The sequence below is a fragment of the Oreochromis niloticus genome, linkage group LG2, assembly GCF_001858045.2.
Source record: "Oreochromis niloticus isolate F11D_XX linkage group LG2, O_niloticus_UMD_NMBU, whole genome shotgun sequence".
NCBI lineage: Eukaryota > Metazoa > Chordata > Actinopteri > Cichliformes > Cichlidae > Oreochromis > Oreochromis niloticus.
Genome location: NC_031966.2, coordinates 13,314,989 through 13,327,963, shown reverse-complemented (window position 1 = coordinate 13,327,963; position 12,975 = coordinate 13,314,989). Strand labels below are relative to the sequence as shown.

Here is a 12,975-nt window from a genome sequence, read left to right as displayed (position 1 = left end):
TGAGCATAAGTTTAGCTTTATTCATCCCAAGGGTTGGAAATCCTTGAGTTATAGCAGATAAAAACACTCAAGGAAGCTGATAACAAAACAGCTTAAATAAAACAGAATAGCTCAACAAAATGTAATATGACAAACCAAAACAGCTCAATAACGTGCACAAAATAAAGGAGCTAATTTAAAAGGGAAAAAGTATAGAATGAAACACCAGTTATTAATATGATAGGAAATTTAATATTGGGTGGGTGGAGAAAACATTTCACATTATATTATTCTATCTCCAATTTAAGCTCAACTATTAAAATCATTATCCATGACATTAAGTTAATGAATTTGGCATGACGTTGTTGGCAGATCCCTGAGCAAAATGATAATTTATGACTGAAAATATAGGAATGTGCATGTCATAGTAGAAATATTAAGTCATTAGCATAGTAGTAGTGTGTTCTTTTAGACAAGTTTTTGCATAACTCTTTAGCAAGGAATACTGGTACATACAGTCATTACACTGAACATATGGTGTTTATTTTCTAGGCACAATCATGACTGTTCAGCTTGTTTTGTTGCAGCTCTAAATGAAGATGTGTCAGCACATTCAACTTGTGTTGCTATGGGCACAGTTTTTTTGACATTGAGAAAAAAAGACCAAAGAATCTTTGGTCTTTAGTTAACAGCAGTTTAAAAAAAGAAAAAAAAAAAACAGTGATTCAGCTCATTGTATTTCTAAAATATAAATCTCCGGTCCATAAAAATGCTGAAACATGCTTTGTAACCAAGAGCATTTTTTTTTTTTTTTAAATGAAAGGGAAAAGCTTTCATGTCTGCCTGCCACAATGACTGGGTGTTTAGCAAACCAATTAAGGAATCTGCTAATATCTTCATAGAGTAGATTTTATCAGCATTTTTCAGGTTTCTCCCAAAATGAGAGACTGATTGAGAGACAGCGAGGCTCTGTGATGACTGAGGAGCATAGATGAAAATTTAGTAATATGTGAATATTCAGTAATATCTAATATTCATTATCAACTGTTATTTTTAAAATAACACTTCTCATGCTGGTGAAACACAATGGTGAACAGTAAGGCAGCTCAGTATAACCACTGTATAAATTTATAAAATGCAAATGGTACACCTTCAGCTCCTCTGCACGGGCCATTGAGAAATAATGGTATGATGTAATGCTGCCGCCTACTGGCAGAAACAGACACAGCATATATCATGGTAGAGACCTTTTACCATTATATAAGCGATAACAAGAAATTACGTCATGCATCATCCAAATCAAATCACATCAAATTACAGTCAGGTAAATACTGGTGAGGTATAATAGTTTGAGAAGGACTTTGTTTTGAATAACTGAAAATAAATGAGTTCATCATTTCACACATAAAACAGTGACAGCGCAGTTATTCAATCGGTATCTTTAATAATTAACCAATGAATGTTTGGCTGGCTGACGGACCTTTATCTCCTTAAAGGAAACAGAAGCTCTGCTCCATGTTGGTGAAGACCACAGCTCTAGAACAGCAGAAACACATCTGTCAAAAGTGCAGCTACAATTACACTGGTATATTAGTTCTGTTTTGTGCATTAGGTTATTCAGCACCACAGAAAGAAATACTTAAATTAAAAAAAACATTAACTTTAATAGCTACTTGTACATAAGCAGTGTTTTTTTTAAAGCAGCTGCTGTGCAGGCAACAGCTGGATGTAACAGTTTCCTGGTATACAGTTCCACTGCAAGCAACCAAGACCCAGCTATTCCACCACTGAAGGACAGGTGTCAATATTTACCTCCCAAATTTACTGCAGCCAACTGGTGCATTCAACGTTTTTACAAAATCCATATTCTCTTCAGCTTACTTTTGCAAAAATAAACAAACAAATAAACAAAAGTAGGGAGTTTGTGCATACTTAAGGTATTGCCTTCAGGTGAACAGGTGTCAGAGCACTTATCCATCTGGCTTGGTGGCACAAGATTGTGGGGAGCTGGCTGGCTTCGCTTAGGCTTCACTTTAAAACGTCCTGTACTCAAAACAGGGCATTGTCAAAAAAAGCAAATTTCTACACAAATAAATTTGATTTATTCCCCTTTGCATGTGTTTTGACCCTGCTCTCTTATTTTGTCTCCAACACAAAAAAATTAATGATTGTAAACTCTGAACTGGCCATACTGCAAATCATGCAGTTATTATATCTACTAGCATTTCCATAATGCAATATGCCAGAAATATGTCACCTCCTGATAATCTAAGTAGCTGTATGTATTTATGAATCTTAATGTGAGATACAATGCCGCTTAATCATGGATGACCTACCAGGGTTCAGAATTCTCTCTGCAGCTTTGTGCTCGAGGTGCCTGCGGAGGATGTTTTCTGCCTTCCTCTGGTTTGTGCTTATATCAGGCACAGCCTTGATTTCTGTTCCTGTCAGGTTGTTCTTGATGGCTTTTGAAGCTGTGGAGCGAGCCAGGCTGGGAAGTAGGTTCTGGTATTCTTCATCGGTGAAGTCTGGCTCTGGGCCCTCTACATCACTGACTCTTAAAAGGGAAACACAATATATGTTATGGTTCTTTGTCACATCACTTTGACCGCTAAACAAATATTTGTGAGAGTTGCAATAGTATTGTTCTGGATCTTTTCAACATCATTAGCATTAATAGTTACATGTGTAGTCACATATTTGTAGTTACATATACAAAAAAACGCAAACATTTATTTTTAAAGATCAGTATTACATCAGATATAAAGCTGCCAACATACCTCCCGTTAGTTAAAATAGTGTAAACTTCCAGCACCAACAGCTCAGCTGCTCCTGGTTTACAATGGATTGTTCCCTCAATGGCCTCCTTCTTCAAGTACATATTCCGCTTCTCTAAAGACTGGATCAATAAACTTTGTAGATTATATTTAAACACTTGAATGGAGAAGGAAACCACTTTACGATTCAGTTAACACAGGCACTGTGGGTAGTGAAAATGTCACATCCCAGCGGGACCTCAACACAGGGCTGGACTGGTAAATCTGGCATACCGGGCATTTTGCGCACCAGCTGTACAAGCACTGACAACAGCCCATTCATTTATTTTCAATGCTGACACTGGATTGCCCAGTCAATCTCTTAATGTGACCAGCCCATCCCCTTCGCTGTGTGGAAGAAGTGGTGAAAAGGTGAAGCTGAAAAGCTGAAAGAAAACAATAAAAAGAAATTAAAAACAACCAACATGTTAGCTGTCAGGGCTGCTGCTCCACCATGAACCGGCAACAACTAGTAACCAATCTTCAGTTACAGCACGCTGTTGCTGCGAGTGCCTGCTGTGGAGAAGTGAGGGGGAGATGGAGGTAGATGAAATTGACGTGGTAAGAAAATAGATGGAGGGACATATTTAGGAAGGAACTTTGACCATGAGCCATTGCTAATAGCTGAAGTGTAGCTTTTAACTGTAGCAACTACTTAAGTCCAAGTCCAGCCCTGCTTCAACATATGTATTTAAGGCTCCATGCTGTCTGTGTGTCTGTGCCCCTGGTGTATTGCAGATTAACCAAAACATTTATTTATGACACTTGGAGTAGCAGTAGCCTGCAACAAGTAAGAGAAACTTGAACTTGTATTATTTTAACACCAAACTGTACCTGGAAGATGCATTTCAGTGACATGCCAACTGCAGTGAATAAAAAAAAAGCATTTCTTCGCGGCTCATTATATTTTTGAATATTTTCCTCTGCTCACCCGCTCTATCTGGCTCCAGTTCCACTGTTTGGCAGAAAGCGATGTTCCTCTGTCGTATGAGTGCAATGAAAAGTCTCGGGGGTAATAATGAGAAAATATCTGTGCCACAAGGTAGCCGCTGGAAAAATCTCTGGAAATGAAATACAGAAATAACAATATGCACTTACTGGCTCTACCAGTGGAATTTGTCTTAGCACTTGGTTATTCCTTGTCATAGCAGATTTATTGTTATCCTTGCGTTTTCTTTCTTTTTTAATCAACCTCACATAATCCTGCTCCTTTTAAGTTGGTTATTCGCTTCATATTTTATGCATTGTAAGTTTGTGTTTAAATGAGGAAACTGAAAAAAATGGGGCACATGGTAGTGCAGAATTTTGATATGCTGTATATAAATTAGGAAATTGATACAAACACAGTTCACAGTGTGCTGGAAATTGGGTAGGTGGGTGTGAGGGGGGAGGTAGATAGATTGAGGTAGATTTTGTGTGGTTATATTGTATTGATACAGGGACACCAAATATCAATTTAATTTAATTTTAAACAAATTAAAATATTCTGGAATTACTATGAGGACTCACCTCACGCACCACAATCCTGAGGTAATGATAGCCAGACAAACTTCGATTAAATCGGCTCAACTCTAAACCCATCCAACACTGGACACACTTAGCTTGACAAAGCCACCTCTTTTACACAATTTTCAAACAGCCTCATGCTTTAAAACTTGCAAGCTGATGAATGATCTCTTTTTAATTTCAAAGAGACATTTTTCTTCATAAGGTCTGGCCTGCATAGTCCCATCCACTTAGTGTACTTCTCAGTCATGCTGGTTACCACGATTGCTGCAGAAGCACTAAACTACTGTTAGCCAACTAATGAAGTTAAGACTGCACTGCAACAACTTATCTTTATCAAACTGTATGAATTTACCTTACAGCTGATGTGTATCAGCAGAATTGAGCTAAGGGGGTACATTAATGCCGTAATGGGTACTGTATGTGTGTGTGTGCATTTATATTTCTATATATCATGACTTCTTGAATGTATGTATTGTGCATTCATCTATTCCTCTTTTCTGCTGAACTAACAGTTCAGCTGCTGTCCTGACCTTCGGGACTCAGAAGTTATCCACGGATCTCCTTTTTTCAGTCACAAGAGTCCAAGAGCTAATAAAAAGTGCGACATTGTCTGCATATATACAATGTGCAGGCTTAGATACGGCGTGACATCTGGCCACCCTAGTTTTATGTGATTTGTTTCTTTTTTTTTTACTCTGCAGTTACGTGTTTGTTTTAAGTTAGAAAAAAGATTAAATGGTATCTAAATAAAACACTTACCTACATTCAATTTAGCTAGCTAACGGTAGGTTAGTAAAAACACAACATAATACTTTTCTAACAATATGCAGGAAAATAGACGTGTAAAAATATATATTTTAATCGCACATATCCTCTTTTAATTCTTCTTCTTTTCTTTTATTCGTATTTGTGATTCACAAAATAGGTTCTGTACCTGCGCACATTTTTGGGATAAAATGCCAAGTCCAGAGTTTGCAGCCATTTGACTACTTCTCTTGGTAGTCCTGTTTTCTTGGGACATTCTGCGAAACATATGCTGCTCCGAGCCATGAAATCTACACACCACTGACCTTTCTATCGCTGTTACCAGTCACTTCCATAAATCATGCCGAGCTCTCCTGCTTTGTTTTAAGGTGGGCTAATTGACGAGCTCCTGGCCTGTTTTGTTGAGATTTCTATGACAACAGCACTCTGTGGTGCTAAACCGTGTCGGTAGCGGCGTGCTGCCCTCTAGAGGGTGAGCGGTCTGTTTCTTCATTTATTTATTTATTTGGCTAAAATTTGTATAAAGCTTTTAATTTTTTAATAGTGCTACCCAATAAATAATACTAGAGCATACACAACTGCATGTAATATAACAATGAAACTGAAATAATTAATTACAAATACTGAAATGAAACTCAGATATATAAAATAAGAAATCAAAATACTGCCAAAATATTATCAAATGGCACATGAATATCTTGTTAATAATATGTTAGGCATGATTTAAAAGTTCCATCCAGCTACACACATTTTCCATCTGAGCAGTTGTCAGTGGTCAGTAATCCAAGCTTAAACTTGTCAACTCTTTGAATAACTGATTCCACCATACCACTGAGACAAACATTGGTAACAAATCCACCATGTGGCTCCTAGGAAAGACATATTTGAATGCAACAGGTTTCAAAACAAATTTTTAATATTCTAGTGTTTAATGCTAAACCATGAACATTCATTAACATACAGCATATAGTGTGCATTTACACGTTATTCTAATCTTTTAGGGGGGGTTTAAATATAAAGTGCAACACTCACTGGCAACTAGTATGGCATTTTCTAACCACTGCAGAACAGAAAACAAAATATTTATTATTAATGTTATTCAAACAAAATTAACCTAGGGAAAACTAATCCTGGAAGTTTGTTTTAGTGGCATCCTGCTTTACATTTATCCAGGTCCACACATCCTCACATGGGAATCAGGCCAGCTCAACACAGCTGCTACAGTCAGCTACTCGGCTGTGTGGCTAATTCAAATTAATTGCTTTTACTGGATTGACTGGAAGCTAAAATTAAAGTTATGAGGAGTGTGGAGTTGATATAATTTTTTGGTGTCCAAGGCTTCTTCCTGCAAGTCCCATTTAGGCAAACAGTTTGATAGTCTGTTGTCATTGGTACTGCAGGTAGCTCTTGATCCTGTTAGGCAGAGGAAGATGGGAAAGAAGGTGGAGTCTGTCGCGTCCAACGCAGTTTCTGATGCACTGACGACACAACTGGCTAAGCAACCGTGGTGTAGCTATGAAAAGGAGACAGGAAAACATTATTTATCACTGTTAATTGATGGTTGAAAAAAGACAGAAACAGATCAAAGCTAGGTCAGAAAGAGATCAATGATTGCACACGAAACTAAGTAAAAAGTAAACTCATACCTTCATAAAGCAGTAGAAAGCCTTCTGTTAGACTGCTGGGTGGAGCCACATCCACTGGCCTCTGAAACTCTGTGTTCCTGGCATTAATGTCTGCGCCAAAGTCCAGCAGCAACTTCACTACAGCTGTGCAGTCTTTTTCTGCAGCTGCATGTAAGGGTGAATCCAGGGATTTACCTTTCTGTACATTTGCACCTACATGGAGGAGACTACAATTATCCATAGTCCAATCAGAAAACTCCAAGATCAGATGCCTGTATTGTTAAGTACAAGTAGCTTTGGTTAATTTGTGACTATATTTTTAATTTACCTTTTCTTTATTTGCCTAAATTACCTTCTTTCAAATGGGCACACTAATCACTTGTATATGTAATCAGTCACTTCTTGGGTATAAATGTGGTCCCACTTCTTATTGAAATTGCAATGTGTGCTTTGCTTGTATTAAGTTCTTGTTTACTAAGGCTGCTGCTAATAAAGCAATTAGTTTGTCTGTTTCTTATGTGATAGAGTTCTCATTAGCTCTTTGTTACACCTTTTGCACTTGACATTTTGCAGTCTCATTGTTTGCCATATTCCTAGCACAGAATTTATCATATTGTTGTTTAAATGTTTTTATTTTCCCCCCCCAGAGGCCTCTAAAATCCTCTGAGCATGCATATATTTATTATATATCAGTTTGTTTTTGTGTTTCTAATCTTTGTGCTTAAGTCCATATGTTCACATAGGACTTTTCTGTAAACATCGACACAGTTCTGCGAACTGACCTTCCCTCAGGAGTTTCCTGGCACATTCAAGCTCTTGGCAGACGCAGGCTGTATATAGTGCTGTGCCCAGGTGAGGAATGTCCATGTCCACATCTGCCCCCCAAGTCACCAGGGCCTCTACACAACCATAATGACCTGGAAGTAATGAAGCGTGAAGTCAGTAATCAGTAAGTGACAATGCAAAATAATTCTCCAAGCTGTCTGCTCAGGCCCTGTTGGATTTATAGCTAAAGCTCTTTATCATAGTGCAAGTAAGAACGTGCTTATAGCACAGTAAAGGACACAAAATCAGGTCGAAAGTCAAGCGTAATCTGCAGAGAGGGGAACTGCGATAATGTTGGGTTATTTTCTGATTATACTGCTCTGATTATACTGTTAGTCAAAAATAATGACTCTCATCAGCAAAAGCCGGCTCTCACAAGCTTAAGTCTCTTAGGACTGGTCCTCTAACACTGGCTCACTTTGAAGTAAATGGTCCATGTAGAATAGTCTCTTTTTCCAAGGGGATATCTTTCCATTGTGTTTCACATAGACCCACACAGTAATACATGCATAATCATGTAACACTAACTTGAATCACAAAAAATACTGAAAATAATCAGAGTTTATGAATTTTGCAAAATCTTTGGTCATGACATACCTTTGCTGGTTGCTTCGTGTATCGGAGAAGGTTGATATAAAAGACTCTGGGGTTTTGCTCCATTTTCCAGAAGAATTTCTGTGCATGCCACACTGCCCACTGTACAGGCATTGAACAGAGCGGTGACTCCATCAATTGTAGAAGCATTGACCTGTGAACACATTTTCTTTTTATTCTTATTTTTAGGCCTTATTTAATCATGCAAGTTGACAAATAGTAACAGCCTGGGGGTACAGTTGAAAGGGAACAACAACAACTTAATAGCTCTGCAGTGACTGAAACAGGGCATTGCTCATTTGTTACCCTTACCCAGATTTTCCCAGCCATGGAAATTTCATTTGACCCGTGCAACATGGCAACATTAAAGAGTCACCAGGCCACTATAGGACTTACATTTGCTCCTGCATCAATGAGTGCTCTGGCACAGGCAACATGGTCTCCAAGACAGGCCTCATGCAGGGGTGTTACATGGTCTATAGTCAGAACATTTACATTGTGACCCTGGAAACAGAATCAAATAGCCACAGATATTTAGTGGGCATGGATATTTATGGGACATTAACTCATAAATGAACAAGAACATTAATAAGTTTATCTCCTCTTACAAAACACAGGCATTCTCTTCAGTTAGGGTTCATAGCAATTTTCAAACTGTGATGATTTCAACAGCAGAGATTAACAAGCCTGCTAATTAAACTGTAGATCCAACTGAAAGCCAGTAAAGAGCTAATTACCATCAGAAATCCTGTAATAATTTTCCTACTTTGTTATGAATTTGTCTGACTAGAGCAAAGCATTGTTTCCTCTGTAGCTGAAGTCACAGGCTTTTTTGTAGCACATTCTGTGAGCAGCTGGAAATGCAAGTGGAGATTTCACTTTTAATGCATTTGTATTAGTATTGTACTTGTTTTTGTTTGCAATTATTCTTTCCTTAGCATATGCTCAAATAATACTCTCTTACAGTTCCAGGGGTTTGGGACATGAATTAAAAAGAAAATCTTTGGGTAAATAAGGCCTTTGAACTACTGTACAAAACAAGTTTATTTTCCAAAAACTAGGCCAAAATCCTAGAAGCACTATGTGAAAAATTAAGTACACTCCATGATTCAATAGCTTGTAGAACAAACTTTACTCTGACATTGTTCTTTAAAACAGGGTTTGTGGGGATTTATCCATAGCTTCCTCAAGGTCTCACCACAGCATTTTAGCTAAGACGTTGAGATCTGGACTTTGACTGTCCCATTGCAACACCTTGGGTCTTTTCTTTTCCAGCCATTCTGTTGTAGGTTTGCTCTTGTGGTGATGTTCTAGTCTGTGACCAAATTTCAGCTAAGCTTTAACAGATAGCTTCATCTTTAACTGTAGAATGGTATTGAATGGTGTTCATGGTTAGCTCAGTGACTGCTAGGTGCCCAGGATCTGTGGCTGCAGAAGAAGCTCAAATCATCACCCCTCCACCACTGAGCTTGACAGTTACTATGAACAATTACTGTCACTATGAAGTCATTGTGCTGATATGTTGTGTTTCTGTTTTGCCAGATGTGGCACCGTGAATAATGGCCAAACATCTCCACTTAGGACATTGGTTCCAGGTGCTGCCATGTTCGTTTTAGAGAGAAGAGGCTTTCTACTGGCAACCCTTCCAAACAAACCATATTAGTTCAGTCTTTTCCTAATTGTACTATAATGAGATGTAGCTTTGGGGTTTTTGGCAGTGTCTCTGAGCATTGCAGAGATGAATTTGGCAACTGTCTTGAATGTTTTCCACTTGTGAATAATCTTTCTCACTGTAGAATGATTTGGTCTTCCCAAACAGATCAGCAGCAACAATTGCTTCTTTAAGATAATCGCCTAGTTTTTCCTTATTCGTTGGCAATGTGCTAAACATTGACACACACCTGCACGCTCCAGACCAACAAAGTGCCAAAATGTCTGCTTTTATATCGGTGGTTACTCAGATGCTTTTACCCTAATGCATTTAGGGTGTACATAATTGTTTCTGCACTTTGGCTCAATTTTTTATCATGAAAATAATGACAGAGTGTGTAATATGTCGTGTTTTTTAATTCATTTTAGGTGGTATTTACAAAATTTGTGGACCTGTTCAGAACCATGCATCCATTTTTATCAGCTTATTTAGTTCAGGGTCGTGATGGGGCTGGAGATAATCCCACTGGTCATAAGCTTGAAGGGTACAACTGGACAGGTGACCAGTCTGTATCAGCGCTCACCCAGTGAGACAGACAAACATCATGCTAACATCCTCACTTATAGCCAATTTAGAATTACCACTTAACCTATCACGCATGTCTTTGGACTATGGGAGGAAGCCAGAGTGCCCATAGAGAACCACAGGCAAAAGAGATAACATACAAATTCCACTCAGAAAGGTCCCAGCTGGTCAGGGGATTTGGACCTTCTTGCTTTGAGGAAACAATGCCTATTATTGCACCAGTGTGCTGCCTTGTAAGGAACAGCTTTATATCTTATATTATTTTTTGTACTATGCACTGATACATCAACTCTTATAATTGACAGATAGCGTGAAACAGTATCTTCCCTGTTGGATCACAAACATTATTAGCATTTTTATGCCCTATGGAAAGCTAGAACTACATAGTGAAATATGGAAATAGTTATCAATAATTTATCTGCTAGGTGTATACTGTGTTACTCTCATTAAAAATTATTGCTGCTACAAGCATACCAAGCATATGCTATATTGTAATCGTGACCCAGGTAATAATTTTATATAGATCTTACAGATAACTTTGTAGCAGTCTCCAGAGTTTTATCCACACCTTGATCTCTTTATCAAGGTGTGGATAAATCTACAAAGTTACTGAACCAAACTGGCTTGTGGAAGAGATGGTTACAACAGGATTCATGTTTGCAGATGAGAGGTTACACATTACCCGCCTGCCTCCAAGGGAATTGTGTTTTTCTTCACCTGTAAAATGAGGGTCCTCAAGGCCAGGAGGCGGCCCTGACTGGCAGCATCGTGGAGGGGTGAGCGGTCTGCCCAAGATCCTGTGACAGGAATACGAATTCAGTACTTAGTCAAACTTAAATGTATTTTTATTTACTTAATTCTCTCGTCGAGACTCCTTAAAAAAATCAACAGTACAGAGAAAGCTTCAAATATGCATTCTCCTGCCACACATCTAAACATAGCAACTGGCTGTTTTAACCTCTCAAGTCACGTTTTACCTTTCATCTTCCAAGAGTTAATGCACCCGGCAGCATATGGTTATGTGACTTAACAGCGCTTGAAAATTCCTGATGCATTAAACTCTGCACTATCACACTCCATTCACATGACAAATGAAAGTAAACCTGCCAAACTGGCTGTGGCTGTTCAATAAAAAACAGAAGGAAATCCAGAAAAAAGAAGAAATGTCTTCAGGTGCACCTGAGTCAATGTCCAGAATAACAGCTGATGCATTCCACACGTTCTCATCGTCATCATCTTCATCCATCCTTTCATCCATATTCTTTATAAATTATACAATAATCCACCTAATGTTTTCTATTAAATCCATGCTTTTTTATTCATGCACCTTATTTTCCCTGACTGACATTAAAATCTGAAATACAGACAGGACCAGCTAGAGACATCAAACAGATTTCTTAGAACAAGAAAGACCATATCTACGGGACCGTGACAAATACCCTGAGCTTGGTCAATTAGTATTCCATGGAGTGGGTACACTTTAGATTAAACAGCCCTTTGGATGATAGCTACAGATTATGTTGTTGTCGTGTCTGTCTTCCCTCAGAATGTGCCTTCGAACCGCCTGTCCCTGAGAATGTGGAGTGTTGTTTTGGTGGCTGTGTGAAAGTGTGCACTGCATAGCTGGGAATGGAAACTAGGGCAGGATGCGGCTGGGGGAGGGGATATCATGACTGCGTTCTATTAATACATTAGAGAGAAAGAGCTGCCGGGCCAACACTGTCTTCATTTAATATTGAATGTACAGTTCAGGATTTCTAAGTAGCTATTAAGCTAATGAAAGAAAAGTGGGCTATCAATGATATTTCTAGTATGTATTAATGTGAACACAATTAATGGCTTTTATACTCATTGGATTAGCAATGCAGTATTTATAGCTCATTTGTAAACACTGAAATGGTGTGTGTGTGTGTGTATGTGTGCATGGAGGGCTTCTGTACGATTCTAAAGAAAACATTTAGATTTTACCTCTGACCTTTTACAGTTGGAGTTAAATGCGTTGCAGGGTGTTTGTAACCATAATTTATTTGTATTGTGGTTACATTTAAACTGTGTTTGCCATCATCGTACAGATATATTACACCTTAAACTGCAAAATGTTATTAAGTAACCAAATTAATAAAAAATCAAGTGTTAGTGCTTTTTAAAACGACCTGTCTCAAAGTACTCACTGTGTTGTTGACCATAATCATAGAACTCTGCTGATATCCTGGCAGCCTCTTTGCGATTCCCACGGACAATGTAGAAGTATGTCAGCAAGTTAAGAGAGATCTTAACAAAAAGCTTAAAGCAGAACAGTGCCAAGATGCTGAGGTAAACATTGGACAACTGGGCTGCGAAGGGCTTGTTGGTGAATTCCTCTGTATGGTCTGACATTTCCTCTGGCACGATACAGAAGAGCTTTGGTTATGATGAACGCAGGATCAGATGCCACTACAAAAAGCATAAGAGGAGCCTGCTTTTTCCTCCCAGTGCACTGACTAGTTGGCTGGTCCTGACAAAGCACGGGCTGGAAAAAATTCTCTGCAGCTGCTACTGTGCCTGATTGCAACAACTGAAATGTAAGTGTACACTATGTTTGGATGTGGGTGGGCTCAAGTTATATAAATTTCAAACTTACAAACTT

General features: G+C 38.5%; 2 protein-coding genes across 6 annotated transcripts; both read right to left on the bottom strand.

Annotated features, from left to right (window-relative positions):
- spata4 (spermatogenesis associated 4) lies at positions 1-5,532 on the bottom strand. Of its 3 annotated transcripts, none has more exons than XM_005467263.3 (6): positions 5,375-5,532; positions 3,731-3,856; positions 2,760-2,878; positions 2,316-2,536; positions 1,912-2,022; positions 1-1,515 (listed from the first exon to the last, which is right to left on the bottom strand). In XM_005467263.3, the coding sequence occupies exons 1-6, from the start codon at positions 5,402-5,404 to the stop codon at positions 1,421-1,423; spliced, it is 702 nt and encodes a 233-aa protein (XP_005467320.1). In that variant the 5' UTR covers positions 5,405-5,532; the 3' UTR covers positions 1-1,420. The 3 variants fall into 3 exon arrangements, with proteins under 3 accessions (XP_005467320.1, XP_005467319.1, XP_005467321.1); XM_005467262.4 differs by having other exon boundaries at positions 3,727-3,856; positions 5,239-5,518; XM_005467264.4 differs by lacking the exon at positions 1,912-2,022 and having other exon boundaries at positions 3,727-3,856; positions 5,239-5,520.
- Positions 5,533-5,963: 431 nt separating this feature from the next.
- asb5a (ankyrin repeat and SOCS box containing 5a) lies at positions 5,964-12,904 on the bottom strand. Of its 3 annotated transcripts, none has more exons than XM_013270302.3 (7): positions 12,521-12,903; positions 11,067-11,146; positions 8,510-8,617; positions 8,117-8,267; positions 7,477-7,611; positions 6,716-6,907; positions 5,964-6,582 (listed from the first exon to the last, which is right to left on the bottom strand). In XM_013270302.3, the coding sequence occupies exons 1-7, from the start codon at positions 12,723-12,725 to the stop codon at positions 6,455-6,457; spliced, it is 999 nt and encodes a 332-aa protein (XP_013125756.1). In that variant the 5' UTR covers positions 12,726-12,903; the 3' UTR covers positions 5,964-6,454. The 3 variants fall into 3 exon arrangements, with proteins under 3 accessions (XP_013125756.1, XP_013125758.1, XP_013125757.1); XM_013270304.3 differs by lacking the exon at positions 12,521-12,903 and adding an exon at positions 11,529-12,489; XM_013270303.3 differs by lacking the exon at positions 8,510-8,617 and having other exon boundaries at positions 12,521-12,904.
- Positions 12,905-12,975: the final 71 nt, after the last annotated feature.

Excerpts from the sequence above, each read along its gene's own strand:
- spata4 (XM_005467262.4), bottom strand. The coding sequence starts at position 5,354 with ATGGCTCGGAGCAGCATATGTTTCGCAGAATGTCCCAAGAAAACAGGA. Across the intron at positions 3,857-5,238 it reads TATCCCAAAAATGTGCGCAG|AGATTTTTCCAGCGGCTACC; the intron begins GTACAGAACCTA and ends TTTCATTTCCAG. Across the intron at positions 2,537-2,759 it reads ACTATTTTAACTAACGGGAG|AGTCAGTGATGTAGAGGGCC; the intron begins GTATGTTGGCAG and ends TTCCCTTTTAAG.
- asb5a (XM_013270302.3), bottom strand. The coding sequence starts at position 12,725 with ATGTCAGACCATACAGAGGAATTCACCAACAAGCCCTTCGCAGCCCAG. Across the intron at positions 11,147-12,520 it reads TGATTATGGTCAACAACACA|GATCTTGGGCAGACCGCTCA; the intron begins GTGAGTACTTTG and ends TTCCTGTCACAG. Across the intron at positions 8,268-8,509 it reads TCATTGATGCAGGAGCAAAT|GTCAATGCTTCTACAATTGA; the intron begins GTAAGTCCTATA and ends ATGTGTTCACAG.